Genomic DNA, 19,151 nt, shown 5'->3' on the forward strand with positions numbered 1-19,151 from the left:
CAGAGAGTTGCAGCATTCTGTTGTGGTGTCTTTCCATAAGGAATATGCCTGCTTGCCTTAGTTTTGCCCACTTTACAGAATACCATGTCTCAGTTGTCCATGTTGAGGATAGTTCCATGTATGTAAATGGTAAAAAAATCTCTCTTACAGTCTGTGATCCACATTTGTGGCTGAGATGGGGGTCTGATCGGCACTGCAGAAATAATGCAGTTTGGCATTATTGACATGGATGTTTTATTTTTCTTAGTTGGCTTTTTCTTGAATTCCTGCTGTCTTTCACTGGCAGGCAAAAACCTTTATATACAGGTGGGCTTTTGGTGATTGAGCGGCTGCTAAAAGGGGGAGGGGGCCTTGTGTGGCACTGTATTTTTCAATCAATGTACTTTTAAACGGTTGTTAGTTCAATTGTGCTTTAAGGTTGCAATTTTATTTTATTTTATCAATATAACCATTTGTGTTTTTATCTGTAGATATTTTTCATTTTGCAAGCTCATGTGCGTTCCAATTTGGGGTGAAAAGCAGGATAGAAATCAAATAAAAATAAATACAAATACACTTCTGTGATGTGAAACTGTGAAAGTAGTATACTGTGCCAAAAAATAGACAAAAGGAGCTTTTGGCATTCTTTCACATTTTCCTTTTTTTCATTATAAGTAACATTCAGGTCAGGAACATTATGTGACACTGTTCTATTACCTGCCCAAATATATGTTTTACTTTATATATGTGTATCAGGCATCTGATATGTATAGAAGGAGAAAGACATCCAATTTGAAATTCACTTCTTTTATTTTTACTTGGATTGGAAAATGTTACATGGAATGAATTCTTACTTTACTTTTGCAATTTCATTTTTCCCAAAGGTGGTTACACAATAAATTTTGTATCTCTTTCCCTTGAGTAACATATTCTGAAGATTCATTCTAACAATAGCTGCAATAGCTGTGTCTCTCTTGCAGAAGCTGCAGTTTGTCCTAGTTCTGGTGTAGTTCTTGAACTTGCACCCTTTCCTTTTCTTCTGCCCTCATTTACCAGAAACATGACCTACCTATCAGAATGCCTGTCTGTGCTTTTAGTAAGACTCCTTCTCACCAGAGATTCCCTCCTGCTGTTTCTCAGTGTGGCATCCAAAGGGACATGAATGAATTCATAATTTAAAGTTTGAAATGTGTTCTAGAAGGACCTGAAATCTGAAATTTTGTTTTGAGCATATGTATGTGGAGTACTTTAGGTTTTCCCCTCTTGCATTTTTAAAAGTATATAAATTATGCTGTAGAGATGAAAAGCTCAACATACAAGTCCAAGCTAAGAATAAGTTCGGAAGCTTTTTTCTCCCTACGGTTCACTTAAGACCCTGAAAACCAGAATATAGCACATCCATAACTGAACAGAAGCTGCTGTAGCAAGTATTTGAAACTGTTAGGTACTGAAATGAAATTTTACTACATCTGGACAGTTAAAAAGTGGGTGTCCACACAATGCACAGTGCACCCGCATAATGCGCGGATGCATTTTACACGACTTCCAGCATACGCGGAAGCCACTTGGGGATGGAAACAATGGCGCACGCGCCTGTTGCGCACATGCACTGCTCCACCACATGCACACGACCCATTATTTCCTATGGGGCTCGAGCATAGGCAGATTTTCCCTTACATGGGAGGATCCGGAACGGAATCCCCCGCATAAAGAGAGGGCCCATTGTATCTGCATAATTACATTAATAAACATGTTACACTAAATCATATCTCATTAATACTAAAAAAGTATGATATTTTTAGTTTTTTTAAAAAACAACAACAACTAGAAGCAACTCATTTTCCATCTGTGTGTTGTTAGAAGAATGAATAGGCATTTAAAATGAAGTCTGACTGACTGACAATGGGTTGCTTAAAGCTTCACTGTATCCCTAATTGCCATTGAGGTTTTAAAATCAAATTAACAGGATTCAACATCCAGTTTACTTTCTAGAACAATTGTATAGGCATAGATTAGAGGCTGATTATGGCATTGCATGACACTTACAAAATAATACGTTCAATGATTGTAACCAGATTTTGACCAAGGAAAGAAATTGTTCTTGGCATCTCAGAAGCTGTCATCCTTTACAAACGAAAAAGTATAATCAACAGGTAAACAACCATAAGACCGCTGGATTTAGAAGTTTTATAGTGAATCAGCTTTATTAAAATATTTTATGTCTTTTAAAAAAATAGTAACAGAATTCAGCCTGTGCTCAGAAGGTTCTGTTTATGAGGACACCAGTGGACAAAACATTTCAGTATTCAGATCCTTCCATAGTCACAGAGTTGCCCTCTGTAGATAAATAGAAAGGGAAGTTTGTGGAATATACACAATAGATACCCCATGCCTTCAAGGGGAAGCTAGATCTGAGCAAAATACACTTTTTCAAAATCCCTTTGGTCTAATTAGATTATGGATCAAAGACAATGAGTCATTTTTATAGGAAGCCAGGGCACTGGAATAGTATATCTCTGGACAATATCAGAATTAAAGTTTTATGGCACATACTATCAAGTGAGTAAAATATTGTCCTTCTGAAAAGAGTATCATAGAATCATAGAACCATAGAGTTGGAAGAGACCACAAGGGCCATCCAGTCCAACCCCCTGCCATGCAGGAAATCCATATCAAAGCATCCACAACAGATGGCCATCTAGCCTCTGCTTAAAGACCTCCAAGGAAGGAGACTCCACTACACTCCGGGGGAGTTTGTTCCACTGTCAAACAGCCCTTACTGTTAGGAAGTTCTTCTTAATGTTGAGGTGGAATCTCTTTTCCTGCAGCTTGCATCCATTGTTCCGGGTCCTGTTCTCTGGAGCAGCAGAAAACAAGCTTGCTCCCTCCTCAATGTGACATCCTTTCAAATATTTAAACAGGGCTATCATATCACCTCTTAACCTTCTCTTCTCCAGGCTAAACATCCCCAGCTCCCTGAGTCATTCCTCATAGGGCAAGGTTTCCAGACCTTTCACCATTTTAGTCGCCCTCCTCTGGACACGCTCCAGTTTCTCAATGTCCTTTTTGAATTGTGGTGCCCAGAACTGGACACAATATTCCAGGTGGGGCCTGACCAGAGCAGAATACAGTGGCACTATTACTTCTCTTGATCTAGACACTATACTTTTATTGATGCAGCCTAGAATTGCATTGGCCTTTTTAGCTGCCGCATCACACTGTTGACTCATGTTCAACTTATGGTCTACTTGGACTCCTAGATCTCTTTCACATGTACTTTCATTCAGCAATGTGTCTCCCATCCTATATCTGTGCATTTCATTTTTCTGCCCTAAGTGCAGTACCTTACATTTCTCTGTGTTGAATTTCATTTTGTTAGCTTTCGCCCAGCTTTCTAGTCTATTCAGATCATTTTGAATGTTGGTCCTGTCCTCTGGAGTATTAACTATTCCTCCTAATTTGGTGTCATCTGCAAATTTGATAATTGTGCTCCCAATTCTGTCATCCAGGTCATTGATAAAGATGTTGAATAACACTGGGCCCAGGACAGAGCCCTGTGGGACCCCACTGGTCACTTCCCTCCAGGAGGAAAAAGAGCCATTGTTGAGCACCCTTTGGGTTCAGCCAGTCAACCAATTACAGATCCATGTAACAGTTCCTTTGTCTAGCCCACATTACAAGCTTGTTTGCAAGAATATCATGGGAAACCTTGTCAAAGGCCTTACTGAAATCAAGATATACTATATCCACAGCATTCCCTTCATCTACCAAGCTGGTAATTTTATCAAAGAAAGAGATCAGATTTGTCTGGCATGACTTGTTTCTCTGAAACCCATGTTGACTTTTTGTGATTATGGCATTGCTTTCTAGATGTTCACAGACTCTCTGTTTAATGATCTTCTCTAGAATCTTTCCCGGTATTGATGTCAGACTGACTGGATGATAATTGTTGGGATCCTCTTTTTTCCCCTTTTTGAAGATGGGGGACAATGTTTGCCCTCCTCCAGTCTGCTGGGACTTCTCCTGTTCTCCAGGAGTTTTCAAAGATTATTGCCAATGGCTCCGATATTACATTTGCCAGTTCTTTTAATACTCTTGGATGTAGTTCATCTGGTCCTGGAGACTTATATTCATTTAGATTAACAAGGTATTCCTCTACTATCTCTTTACTTATTCTGTGCTGAAATTCCCCTATTCTGTCCTCTGCTCCATTATCCTCAGGTTGAGCACCCTTTGCCTTTTCTGAGAAGACTGAGGCAAAGAAGGTGTTGAGTAATTCTGCCTTTTCTCTGTCTTCTGTTAGCATTTTGCCATCTTCTCCACGCAGTGGCCCTATCGTTTCCTGTGACTGTACATATCCAGATGTGTACATCAAGGAGACAGGGAAAAATTTCCTTATCTGCTTATTTGATAGAATTCCCTACTTTTGTGAACAAGTTTTTTTTTTAACGTTTGAATTACAATCTTTCTCTGAAAAAGAAATCGAAACAATACACAAGACATTATCCTCTATGGAGTGCCAACTCACATGTCACCAAAATTTTAAATTACCCATGTGTATCCTAATTTATATATGAGCATACATTTATAGATGCACAGTACTGTGACCATGTGTCATGTATATGTGCTCAGCTTGTTGCCCAACTGTTGTTGATAGGTAACTTGCTTTCCATTCCTATGGATCTTTGAAACAAAACCAGGCAGCCCTTGAAATAGAGGATGCCTGCTAACAGAAATATTGAGAATCCTTTAAGAGAGAATAATCTTTGGTAAAATAAGACTCATAGCCACCCTGTCACCCAGATAGCAAAGACCAGGCCTGCACTTAACTTCAGAGTGGTTAGTAAATTAAGCACCTGAAGAATTATCCCCAGATATTACACATATATTGTAATATTCCCATATATAACAATAGAATTTTGGAGTTAGCTCCACATAAGGAGCAGGAAGTCTGTATGTACATTGTCCCACACAATCCACAATAACTACCTAATTCATTTTACTTGCCTCATAGTAAGTAGACCTGCATGTAAATTCATTTTTACACCTGAATCACTTCCTTCCTCTGGCATAAATGAGATAACTCGCTGTCATCTGTTTACAGATATGTCTGTGCAAAGATGAATATCAGTGGTAGGGTGATCTCTTAGTTCGTTAATGTGGAGAGACAGAAATAGTAATGATCCCATAACACTGGGTTACAGAGTGAAGAACTAGTATAAATATTTGGGGGGAGGGGGGTAGAATTAGCATTCTCAAAATATACTGTGTCCAAACTATTTTGGACAGGAAATACAAATTATTTCATGAACACAGTGTCTCAAAATGTGATATTTTGCCTGTATTTCATCCAGATACTCTGGCACAAACTGTTTTTAAGGTGATATGCAATTAATACAAACCTATAAAAGTCAAAATTACACCTGGGGCTTGAAGGCATATATATATCAAATCTGGCCTAATTGCTTTGAAAATGTCTGTTCATGAAAGTGTTGAATTGTTCTAAATCCCTTAACATTTCTACCAGTTTAAAAAACAATGTGTGATATTATTAGCATTTCAATTATTAGCACTTGAAATCAAAAAGAGTCTGTTTATGTTTCAAAGAAGGGAAATCATGCCAAAGTCACCTTATTTTTATTATCTTATCCATAACCTTCTTTGCAGATTCCTGAATAAAGCAGGATTAGTAAATCAAAGTGAAGTATGGAGAGCAGAAACAAACATAAGAATGCTTTATTTATAATTCCTTCTGTAGAAGGATTATATCCCAGTTTGATCCTGACATTTCTTTGTTTCAAGCAGTGTTTTTTCTCTCCCCCTTTATTTCTTAGGTTGAGGCCCAAGGCCCAAAAGACCCGTTCTTTGCATCCAAAGGGAAAGGTTTATCAAGTCGCAAAGATGGTCCCTCGGCTCAGTACATTGGATGGAGAGTTGCCACTTCCATGTGCCATCACTTCTTGCCACCAATAGGTCCAGATATCCCTTTGCCATGCCCGCCTATACAGAAACCACTGTTGATACACCGAGAATCAGAACCAGTGTTTAAGGAGAAGAAAGCCAAACGTCTGTCTTTAAGGTACTAATTTCCTCTATCTTCTTCTTTTTTAAATTTTTTAAATTGATTTTCTCATCATGTACAAAATACATCAAATTAACATCTCAATATTATTCCTTTTCATCTGTACATAACCTTCTTAACTTCCATTTTTACACTTACTCTTGTCGGTCATTCCCCTTCCCATATATTTTAATACAAAATAAAGTATTGTTTAGATAGGCTAAGTATCTTTGAGTATCTGTACATATTTTCTTTTATCCCCCATGAATTATTTAGATACCTTGTCAGAGGTTTCCATTCTTTTTCCCAATAATCTGTTGACTTTTTATTATTCCAGACCATTATTTTGTCCATCTCTTTCAGTTCTACTATTTCCCCTATCCATTCCTCTATGCTGGGTATTCTTTCTCATTTCCAGTACTTAGCCAATATAATTCTGGCTGCGGTAACTAGGTATAATGCCATTCTCCAATGCTTTTTTTCTTTATCTGCTCCCAAAATAAAAGTCATATTAAGAAGGTATAACTCAGGAATACATGGGAATTCTAAATCTAATATTTTTTGAACAGCTTTATGTATTTTATTCCAAAATTTCTTAATTTTGTGACATGACTACCACATATGGTGATACCCTATTTTGTTTGGCATTTCCAACAATTTTTACCCTGTAATCCATATATTTTTGAAAGTCTTAGTGGGGTAAAATGCCACCTATAACAATTTTCAAGTAATTTTCTTTGAGGTCTTGGGAGCAGGTAAATTTATTTGATTGTTTCCATGCTTTTTCCCAATTTTCAAATTGAATAACGGAATACCATTGTAAAATTTTTCCTTAATTATTTTCCATGTATGTATCAGTGGTTTTCTTATCATATGATCTTTGAATTCTCTGTCAATTTTTCTTTGCTATATTCTATATACGCATGCCATCCGTATTTCATCTTTACAGCTTCCAAATCTATTACAGTATACTCTTTTTATCCAATTTAATCCAATTTTGAATCCATAACAAGGCGCAGGCATGGAAATATAATTTTACATCTGGTAAAGCACATCCTCCCCTATTCGATTTCTTCTTTAGTATAATGATAATCCATTTAAATCTAGCCTTTTTGCCTCTCCAGACAAATCGTCCCAATTTTCTATTCCATCCTGTTCAGAGAGGCGCGTTCCCAGGCATTGCATAATTGTCGCTTGCTATTTGATGTTCTTTTGGTGCCTGTTTTATCAAACCATTTCCCGTTTTGCTATGTATTTTTTATGTATTAGCCTACTAGCCCCACCACCTTTCCCTTCTCCTTTTATGTCATGGATTTTTAGATTGTAAGCCTGAGGGCAGGGAACCGTCTAATTAAAAAGATTGTTTGTACAGCGCTGTGTACATTTACAGCGCATTATAAATAAAGGTTAATAATAATAATAATAATAATAATAATAATAATAATAATAGGGAGGTTCATGAATAGGAAGATTAACCTTGGCAAAATATTCATTTTTATCACTGCTACTCTTCCTAAAAGGGAGATGTTCAATTTATCCAATTTTCTTGTGTTAATATATCTTTATTCAATTTTAAAATACGAAAGTAATCACAACATAAAATACAAATATCAAAATATTCCTATTATACATTGAACATAAAATTTGAGCTTGTATTTTAACCTAAAGTATCTTCTTTTCTTGAACCCGAAGAAAAAAGACTTCCTATCATCCTTGTGGACTTTGAGTGCTTGATTTTACACAGCTCCTCATCCCATACACTTCTACTTTGCTATGTTCTATTCTTTCTTCTCTTGTCTGCCTTTTTCATATACATCGGGGGGAAAAAATATCTTTATGGTTTCAACAGTTGACATAAACCTTTCTGGACATTTAACAACAAATGACCCAACCATACTAAACCTTATTCATAGCAAACAAAAAGACAATTTCCCAGTTGTATGTCTCCCAATTTTTACATTTTTGTGACTGCAGTCTTGTAAATTCCATCCATCTGTTGACCTAGTTATTGAATCAGATACAAAGACAAGAATAAACACAGTTTATCTCACTTTTCACACGTGTCTTTACATATTTTAAATTTCAATAAGTTCTGTATCTAGGTTCCACTCTTTTTGCAAAAACAAAATTACCTTTTCCCACTCTTCCTTTCTCCTCTTTTTACTATAATTTTTAATGTTACACGAAAGCCTATCCAATTCTCTATATTCATTTAGCTTTAGTATCCAATTTTCCCACATTGGGGCTTCCTTCTGTTTCCACATTTTAGCAATTTCTATTCTGGCTGCGGTTATCATATACAAAATGATTCTCCAGCATTTTTTTTCATCTTGTGGCTTTAAAATTGACGTCATATTTAACAAAAACAGTTTGGGGTCAAATGGAAATTTGATTTCTAATATTTGTTGAATTGATTTATGAATTTCCAACCAAAAATTCTGAATTACTTTACAACTCCACCAAATGTGTAATAGATTGCCTCTTTCCTCATCACATCTCCAACAATTTCCACAATTAATTCTGTTCATCCTCTTTAGTCTCCAGGGGGTGAATTTATTCAATTTTCTTAAGTCTGTACAAACTTTTTGCCACATTGGTTTATAGTTATTTTCATACAACTTGGATTTTTTTTATCAGATAACCATATCCCTAAATATTTTGCTTTTTTCCCTTTGGAAACCTGATCTCTTTAATTCAACCTCTTCATCTTTTTTAATTTTTTTGTTAACATCACCGTTTTAGTTTTATTATATTGTCCTATAATTGGCTACATCTGTATGATCCTTACCCTCTTTTTGGATTAGTTTGAAACATTTGCTGTTTCCCATGATCCAGATTTACCTTCAACTGGGATTCTGTTAAACATAAGATATAATATGTCTATGATTTCGATTTCAAAGATTTTGTAAAAAAAGGGAAGTATAGCCATCTGGTCCTGGTGCTTTATTTTCCTTTAATGCTTTTATTGGCTGTCGTATTTCCTCTTTTGTAATTTCATTATTTATCATTTCTTTCTGTTCTTGTGATATTTCTTTAATCGTTTTTTTATTTTTTATTTCTTTCTCTATCTCCATAGTTTCTGCTTCTTCTTTGAATAATTCTGTGTAGAATTCTTTAAATGCTTTTTAAATTTTTTCTTGTTTGTTATATTGTCCTTATATCTAATTTCAGTTATGAGCTTTTTTCCTTTTCTTTTTTCATTTTATAAGCCAGCTAACTGCCTATTTTATTCGCCCCTTCGAAACCTTTTTGTTTAATCTTTTTAAATTTTTTATCCAGTTCTTCATCTTCATATATACTTTTCTAGTGTTAAGTGTTTGCCTTAATATTCTTTTAATCCTTCCTACTTCCACCCTTCCTGTATCAGATAAAGCTTGGCAAAAGTAGTTTAGAAAGAAAGTAATCCATGGGGTCATGCTCACTATAAAAAGAATTGAATTGTTGATTAGATTAAATGACTCTCATTACCATTTGAAACCCGTTCCTGTCACGATGTGAATGATTTTTGTCGTGATGAAGTGAAGCAAAGGCAAAAAACCCATTTTTTTTCAGAGTGTAGCTTCAAAGTGATTCTTTTGGAAAAAATAGATTCTGAAGCATGTTGGATAAATGGTAATGACAGATCAGAACTGCAGCATTCTGATCACAGCATTCTAATGGCAGAGGGGTGTTTACCATCCCTCCTCAGTTTTTGGAATTTCACACACATACACCCAGTGCTGCCTTTTTATTTGTGGTGTGCCCTATGGGCACATGTTTTTGTTTTTTTTAAATAAAGAGAATAATCAATTGATTTTGTAGCTACTTGCAGAGGCAAACAGTTGCTAAGACAACTAATTTGTTATTTTATCTGCTTCATTTAAAAAAACACCCTGTGGCTTGCCTGGAATCCCCCTTCTCCAAGCCCCATGGAGCTCCATTCGCCCCCTCCTTTTCTCCCCATGGCTTGCCTGGATCTCCCTTCTCCAAGCCCCACAGAGCTCTGTTCTGGTCCCATTCTTTTCTCCCCATGGTTTGCCTGGATCTCCCTTTTCCAAGCCCCACAGAGCCCCCTTCTCATCCTCATCGTCCTCTAATCCCCTACAGGCCTGTCAAAAGGTGCCTGCCAGCGCCCTCCTCCCTCCCAGAGTCCGGGCTGCCTCTTAAATCATAGATGATTGACGAGGGATTCTGAAGCAGTGGGAACTACAATCGTGCCCCCAAAAAGCGATCACACTGGGGTAAGGGGAAAAAACACCCCTTTCATAGTGGGAACAAGGACCTTTTTGAATCGCTTTCTAAAATGGAGCAGAGGCGAATCAGGAAGCGATTCAAACTGCCAGTGGGAATGACCCCTATATGGATCAGATCCTGGGGTGAAGCAATCACATGTCTGCTTTGCATCAAAGTACCCTTCTCTATCTGTCCTAATGGCTGGATCATTACCGAGTTTAAAAATAAGCTTCACAATATGGAAAAATCTAGCATGGCGATGTCATAAAAGTAAAGCTTTTTGTATTTCTTTGCTCTAGCAAGCCAATTCTCAGAAAAGGCAAGTTGTAAAGGAAAATGTGATCACTCACTAATACTGTATATTATTGTTGTTGTGTGCCTTCAAGAAGTTTCCAACTTATGGTGACTCTAAGGTGAACCTATCATGATGTTCTCTTGACAGGATTTGTTTAGAGGGGGTTTGCCTTTACCTTCCTCTGAAGAGAGAGAATGTGGATTTCTGTGCCTGAGCATGGATTCAAATTCTGATCTCCAGAGTCCAGCACTCAAACCACTACACCATACTGATTCTCACAGGAGTATATACTTGGTATAAATAAAGTCTTTTATTTATACCAGTCCATTACACTACATTGGCTTTCCCTTTCTCTCTAAGCCAAAACTAAATGTGATTATGAGCCATATCAGATTTTCTTTGGCTTAATCAGTGCTAATCTGAAATGAAACACTGGAGAGGAGAGAAAAAGTCCTTTCTATTATGATTTTTTTTAAAATTGAAAACAACCTTCAGTTGCATAGTAACTATATGGTAAAATCTACAGGTCTTCAGAAAATGGTATTTGTTAGAAGAAAGAGAGGTGGTACCACATGAAGATTAGGAAGTGGGGAATCCTTGGCCCTTGAGACATTCTGAGATGCCCATTCCTGCTATATAAAGGGCTTCTGTTTCAGATGAATGAACAAAACACTCAAAGTAAACTAAGGAGCTTATTGCTTGGCTATTATAGAATCGGTTTAAAGCTTAATTCGGGTGGCATCCTGATCTTATCAGAAGGTTTTTGCTGCTGAAATTGCTGCCCAAATACAGCCCGGGTCCATCCCTGCTTCCAGGAGCACTCCATCGGCCATTTTCTTAAGTCAGAAAACTCCTGGATCTGAAAAAAGCCGTGCGGAGCACTCCTGGAAGCAGGGATGGACCTGGGCTGTATTCGGGTGGCAAATTCGGCTGCAAAAACCTTCTGATAAAATCAGGATGCCACCCAAATTAAGCTTTAAACCAGATAGAGGTAAGCCAGTTTTAATAGCCAAACAATAAGCTCCTCAGTGTGACTCATTGTAACATACAGTTTTCTTCTGAGTTCCTAGGAAGCTTTCCAAAGTCTGTTTAATGTGGGGGGAGTAAGTAGTGGAGTGTGAAATTGTTGTACTTGGTTATTGTTGTGTGCCTTCAAGTTATTTCAACTTATGGTGATCCTAAGGCGAACCTATCAGTTTCTTTTTGTCCTTACCTTCCTCTGAGGTTGAGAGAGTGTGACTTACCCAAGGTTACCTACTGAGTTCCCCTGGCCAAGCGAGGATTTGAACCCTGGTCCCTCAGTATCCTAGTCCAACACCAAAACCATTACACCATGTTGGCTCTCTGTTTTTGTAATGTCAGTTCATATACATATGCATAACTCAGCAGGTGTTATAAACTGTGCAGAATCAAGTGCACAACAAGCAGGAATTAATCCCAGACACAACACAACACTTGGAGTCCAGTGGTTCAGACAGTAGCTGCCTGGCTAGTTTGAAATCTCAATCAAGCACTTCCCTTCTCTATCCCACTCCCATAGCCAGATCACAAAAATAGTTTTCTGTAGCTCTCATTGCAAGTCTGGCTTTACCAGTATCCATGGCACATTCTAGCAGCCTGTAGTTGCCAATGATCTGTGTAATGAGCCACCTTGACTACTGTGAGTGATTAGGTATGTACAAGAGCAAGTGGAGAAATCATGCCATATATCTGTAACAGAGCATATTTACAAGAACAGATAGTCATCATATTTAGAAATTCTACAGCTTTTGGGTGTTAAAAACACACACATTACTTAGAACAACTTGTAAAGTAGGTCAGCATTATTATCCCCATATTACAGGTAGAAGGCTGAGGCAGAGAATTAATGGCTTGGCTAAGGCCACATTGTCAAATAATGACAGAAGCAAGATCTGAAGCCACAGCTTCCTAGTTCAGTCAGAGTGTTACTTCATCTCTGAAATATGGATATTGTGTGTGCCACTGCATTATGATCTTGGCATATGAAAGAATGAAATGAAAAATGGATGCAGAGTTTAGAATCAGACAGAATAGGATGATATGACCTGAGGACTTAAAAAAAAAGTTCTTCCAGCTATTAATACTCTTGACAACCTATGCTTTCCCCCCCAGGAAATGGCTGATAGACCAACAGTGAATAATAGGAGACAGAGCAGGAGGGGGAAGGAGATGAGATTGTTAGTATAAAATAATTTTAACATCCTAGAGTCAGATTTTTAATACTAATATACATAAACAAGAAGAATTTGTGTGTATGTGTACATATATTCTTTGCCTCCTGTCCTATGCCTCCCCTGCAGATACTCATCTTTTAAAGGCTGCTGTTTTGGCTTCTCTTGAAAGCAGGAAAAGTGAATCACCCAGAGGGGTTTTCCTGTTCTAGGTCCTGTTGACACACATGGTTTAGCTGTGTGTTCCTTTTTTGACCATAGTGACTTTTATATAAAGATTCTGGCAGCTGTGCTAATAAATTGTATAGATCCCCAGAGAAGCCAATAGGTTTACACTTATTTTCAGTAAATGAAGATCTGGCCTAATGGTCTAGCTATGATGAGAGAACCAATAATGAGTTAATGAAGAAGTAACATATACTTTGAAATATACAGTGGAACCTTGTTATACGTTGGGGTTTAGTTCTAAGATCCCCCATGGATAACAAAATCCGTATATGTTCAAGTCCCATTAAATATAATGACATAGCAAAATGGTGTCCCTTATAAAAAATGGAACATCAAGGTTTGATATTTGAAATTTATACTTTTTTGGAACATTTTCAAACCGTGGATGCTTGAATCCGTGTATAAGAAATCCGTGTATAAGAAGGGCCGACTGTACTTTTGATTGGGTATTATGTCTGGGAACACTGAAAATAATGGAAATTGCTTTTATGAAATAGGAGATGAGATTGCTGCATTTCATGGTCTTTGACTGGCTTTTCAGTGAAGTGAAAGACTTATTAACTTCCTGGGCTTTTCCTCCCTCCCTGATGAATTGTATTCCAGTTTAGGAGAAACCATAGGTCTCTGCCAGAAGTGGAAGTAAGATGCTCTGTTCATGAGGCATCCCAAAAACTGAAAATGTTCCAGTGAGCCTTTATACTTATTTTGGTTTTCAATTTTCTCCCCCCCCCCCCCTTTTTTTTTTTTTTTTTAACTTCCTTCTGTTTATACCAAGGGTAGGGAAATTTGGTTCTACTAGCATCCCAGTCTGGTTTCCCCACAGGGACTCATAATGACACCAGACTAATAATGACACCATTATTAGAGGTCCTCCCTGCTGGTCCATCCTAAAGGATTGAAATGCTCTCCCAAGGCTTAGATACTGGCAGCAAGAGCTTTAAACTAAAATATACTGGCATTTTTTGGTCTCACCCTTTGGGACCCACCAATGGAATATGGTCCCCAAGACCTTTTCAACTCCGAAGGAGATCCCTCACCCTTGATTTCTAATATCCAGGATCCAAGTCCAATCGATATTGCCCACAATATGACATCCTCATCCCATAACACTTGTCACAAATATATTTATCCTTTCCCCATTTTCCATTTGATAATTAATACATAGCTTAAAGAATGGAAAGAAATCCAGTAATGGGCATGACACTGTTTTGCTTTTTAAATGAGTGATAGGTAAAATATGGTTGGTATGAGTGATATTCCAAAAAAGGTTCTGCCACTCACATTCAGCCTGGTGAATTCTTTTCTGTGATTATTGCCATAGTAATACCTCCTTTTCATATCTCAATATGATACTACTGTCTTCTAGAATCTGTGACTTAACCGAAAGTAGAACAAGGACCATCTATTCAAACAAAGTAGCCTATTTGAAGACAGCAAATTTCTGGATCAAAAGTACTAGCCCCGGCTATTATCTATTCTGTCAGTGTTTGTTTTGTGTTTGGAGTAACGTTTCCGAAATACAGACTTTGAGTTTTATCTGTGAAATGATTGTGCATTTAGTTCCGTAATTATATATCTATCCACTCATCAGGATTTGCTGGGGTGGTGGTCACAGGAGAGGGGGCCTTTTTAGCAGTAGCACCCTGGTCATGGAACAGGTGGTCTTAAGCCAGTTATTCTCATTCATACTTTCAGCCTGCCCTACCTTATAGCATTATTTTGATGATAAAGTGGGGAAGAATAGAGCCATGTACTCTTTTTTTTTTTGACTTCACACAAAGAAAAGGCCGGATGTAAATGTTATTGATATTGATAATTATTATTTTCTTCTATTGGGGGCTGAGTTGGAATCAACTTTAGTCTCACTTCTGTGCCAAGTTATAACTTGGCTATTCATCCAGCCATTTAAGGTCTACATAAGATTGTGGAACAAGCTGCTGGAAGAGATTCGACAGCTGAATATGCTGTCCACATTTTAAAAATCATTGAAGACTAGTCTCTTCTGACAGGCTTATCCAGATAATTGTAAATTGTGAATTAAGTTGTTGAATTTTAAATATAGACCTTTTAAAAATGTATATGTCTTGTTTGTCCTTTTAAACTGTTGCATGTTTTAATTAAAGTGTTTTAATTGATGTAAATTGTTGATTTGTTTTTGTTCCCTGCCTCAGTCCATGGGGAGAGATAGATAAGAAATAAATCATCATCATCATCATCATCATCATCTCCTCCTCCTCCTCCTCCTCCTCCGCTTGATTTTAATCTGTTAGATTGCAGATTCACTTTTGTTTCTGGATTTGTTCAATTCTATTGTAGTGTTATGTGAGCTGTGTTGCTGATTTTTAACCTGCCCTCAGATCTTTCAGATATGTAGTAAGAGATATATCTATGTTGTTGTTAACTGCTGTCAAGTCAACTTTGATTTATGGTGTCCCTATAAATGAGAGGCCTCAAAGTCATCCTTTTATCAACAGCCCTTCTCAGCTCCTGCAAAGTCAGGGCCCTGGCTTCCTTGATTGAGTATATCCATCTGCAGTGTAGTCTTGTTCTTTCTCTACTGCCTTCTACCTTACCAAGCATTGCTATCGTTTCTCATGATGTGGTCAAAGTATGCTAGCTTTTGTTTAGTCATCTTGAAGCTAGCCCAACTCCAAGCTCCAGTGTTTTAAGCAAGAAGAGAGAGAAATGGTTCAGCTCCAAGGAGCTTGCAGAGAAAGCAGTGGTGTTTTAATCCGGTCCAGGTCCTTCATGAGTCAGTAGTCAGTACGATACAGCAGTCCAGAGGAATAAACAGAAGGAGTAGTGAGAACCCAGGCAGAGTTCAAGCAACCAGCAATCATAGAATCATAGATTTGAAAGAGACCACAAGGGCCATCCAGTCTAACACACAAAGCACCCATGACAGATGGCCATCCAGCCTCTGTTTAAAACCCTCTAAAGAAGGAGACTCCACCACACTCCAAGGAAGTGTGTTCTACTGTCGAATGTATGATACCTCAATATGACAGCCCTTCAAATATTTAAACAGGGTTATCATACCACCTCTTAACCATCTGTTCTCCAGGCTAAACATACCCAAGTCTGGTCCCATTCTCACTAGCCCATTTGCTCTGGATAGAACTGGATAGCTCCGGTTGCCCCCATACTGAATCAGCCCAGTTACAAGTGTCCACTACCCTTTACCTTGATCGGGGTAATTTGCCCCTCTGAAGTTCACATTTGCAGTACCGCTTTAAAATGGAGCCTCCCCCCTCCTTTAAAAAAAAAAAACTGGCGGCAGTGTGCACATATTCTGTCAACTTGTCAAATTTAAAAACCTCCATGTGTATGTGTGTGTGTTGTGTGTATTTGGGTCATTACAGATTATGGCAAGCCTGGAGTTTTCTTGGCAGGATTGGTTCAGAGGAGATTTGCCATTGTCTTTCCCCTTATGATGCTGTTAAAGAGATCAATGCTTCTGAGGACCAGAAACATACAGATCTCTCTCATTCTGACCTCCCCAAAGGCTGAAAACATTTAGACTCCAGTTCCCAGGTGGAAGGTGAATGAAGTGGTGAGCAGCTGGTAGGAAGAATACCCAGAGCTTTTCCCTTTCTCAAGCTTGAAAATATGTGGCCCTGCCTTTAGTGAGGGCTCTTCTGCATTCAGCAGGACTGCCAGAATTAATCCACCCCAACCCCATGCTAGTCCTCCCTCTAGAGTTTGCACAGAAGCACAAAAGATGGCCTTCTTTTTGGAACTGGTTTTGCACACCAGACACCTTAACTTAGCCTTGCTGTTAACTGCTGTTAATAAATATAACAGCAGTAGTAGTTACAGTACTTGCTCAGACAACATATTGGTTCAGGTTGGGGTTCTGCATGCTATGTGTAAATCACATAGCATGCGAACTAGCCTGTCTGTGTATTAAGTTAGCATCTAATGATTAGCCCTCTTAGTTAGGTGTACTGCATGCGAATGTGCCCAGTGATGTAGCAAATGGCTTTGTATATTTATAAGATAGGGCACATATGGAAAACCTACAGTATGGAAAGCTGTGGCTATTAAAATGTATTTTGGCTGTAATGAAACAAAGTAGGAATATGCTTTAGTTATCCCCAGTGAAATGGCTGGAAGGAGTTCATTTCTGAAGAGCTTATTGTTATGTTGAGTAACAGATTTTTTCATCCTACTTTCTCCATTTATTCATTTATTCTTTTTTAATGAAAGTGTTTAGCTATCTAATGTGAACACTACACACCCATTGTGCATACAATACAACTGTAGAGGTCATTGATGAAATGCTGTCTGTAGTTACTCAAAGATCATACAAGTGTATTAGTTTCAAAGTCAATAAACATGCACTGCATGCCAGAATACTAATGAGGACAAAAACAAGTACAATTCAAGGTTTGCTGACTAATATACAGAAATATACCAGTTGTCATCTGATACAGTCAGAATCAGTAAGACCTGGTTTAATTCAGAGAGAAGAGTTGCAGTGTGTCTCCTAATATGCCACCTGTGCTAGGGAAAACATGTCCAGTCTGAGAGGTGATACTTTCTGAGAGGTGGACAAACTAATAATTGGCTTCTACACTTTTCACCCATGGCATTTTGTTACTGAAGCTTTGTCCGGCACAGGCAGCATGAGTGACATGAACTGTGTGTTATTCTCAAGCAAAGCAAACATACTGAGCCTATAATGACATTCATTGACAGAATGCCCTAGAGTCTTGGCATCTAAATATAATAAGAAATGGAAAGAAAGTGAGGAATGTAGCTTACTGAAAACAAACTGAGAAACAGTGAAGTTTATTTGTTTCTAAAAAGTTACTTTTGTGAAGACTGTTGGTGCTTTAGCTAACTTGGACTATGTCATCTAGCATGTGAGAGAAGTGAAGAACCTGCACTCCTAGCGTGTGAGAGAACTGAAGCATCTCTACCAAACTCTTCAGTATTGATGGCCAGAATCCTAATCCAAAGTGACTTTGATATAATACAGCAGGTCTATAGTGCTATATCATATGAATAGTATTAAAACAGCCTAGTATGCATGGTGCTAGTTGTTTCAAAGAAAAATAAATTAAATGGCCCACTTGGCATCCCCATATCCATTGGCATGCCTAAAGCAGCCCTACAGATCCAATCCTATGTGAGTGAAAGGATTCTTGGAAGTCAAAGCAACAGATAAAGTTATCTATATCTACCAAGAATCAACCTTGTATGTGTTCTGGAACCATTCTTCCTTTTCCCCCAGCTTCCTTACTTATTAAATAAAGTCTTACATTGATGTACTGTTTCCCTTAGCTTCCCAAAAGCCTGGCCATAAATCAGTTCAGATCTCCCAGGCTTTTAACCACTGCAGGCCTCAAAAAAAAAAAAACAAGACTGGTAAAGAAGACAGTTGCTCAAATGACATTTTCCTGCATGATTTGATTTTACAAAATCTGGCTTCCATTCCTTGACATTATAATTACTAATAGGCAATTTGTTTAATTGGATGGCTGTGCTTTGGATATATTTTTCCTTGAAATACAAATGTAGTAATTGAAACTGTCTCCTGGAGAGAAACAACAATAGAATTTAGGAATATAGGGCTAAGTTACTTCCATTACATAGAGATGTTTTTCATGAACACCCTTTCTCTACCCGTTTCTTATATTTTAATCATATTTTCCAATTGTTAATGCACACCTACATCCTGTCAAAATTATACCCAAAGCCTGGATTTTCAGAGAACTGCAGTTCAAAAGCTCTGGTTGTATAGGAATCCATTTGAAACTCTTGTGGCTTTCGACTATGGGCCTCAATTTGGAGATCATATGTCTAACTTCATGTTGTGTAAAAGAGTTTCTGATGCAATTCAAAAATACCTTCCATATATTATATGGCAACTTTTGTGAGGAACTCTCTGGATTGTGACCATTCCCATTACTTTTAGTTTACTATTGTAAACTAAAATTGGGAGGGCTTCTGCTACAGACTTCATTTGCCTCCCTAAGATAAACTAGTACTTTGCAAAGCTGCTGTGCAAGCAAAAATAGATCATGGTCATATCCATACATTTCTACTGAGAAGTAAGTCTTACTGAATTCAAGGGTTTATTCCTAGTTTGCAGGACTGCAGTCTTTTTTACTCTCCACAGGTTTCACTACTTTTGTTGGGGGGTTACATATGAGTTGGATGTGGCCTACAGTGTATC

General features: G+C 37.8%; 1 protein-coding gene across 1 annotated transcript in view; it reads left to right on the forward strand.

The window, feature by feature from the left end:
* Positions 1 to 19,151, forward strand: part of TMEM232 (transmembrane protein 232) — a 186,271-nt gene that overhangs the window by 104,861 nt on the left and 62,259 nt on the right. Inside the window, 1 exon segment of the mRNA XM_042451062.1 lies at positions 5,814 to 6,058. Within this exon segment, the coding sequence (XP_042306996.1) occupies positions 5,814 to 6,058 (245 nt within the window).

The sequence above is a fragment of the Sceloporus undulatus genome, chromosome 2 (assembly GCF_019175285.1).
Source record: "Sceloporus undulatus isolate JIND9_A2432 ecotype Alabama chromosome 2, SceUnd_v1.1, whole genome shotgun sequence".
NCBI classification, from domain to species: domain Eukaryota; kingdom Metazoa; phylum Chordata; class Lepidosauria; order Squamata; family Phrynosomatidae; genus Sceloporus; species Sceloporus undulatus.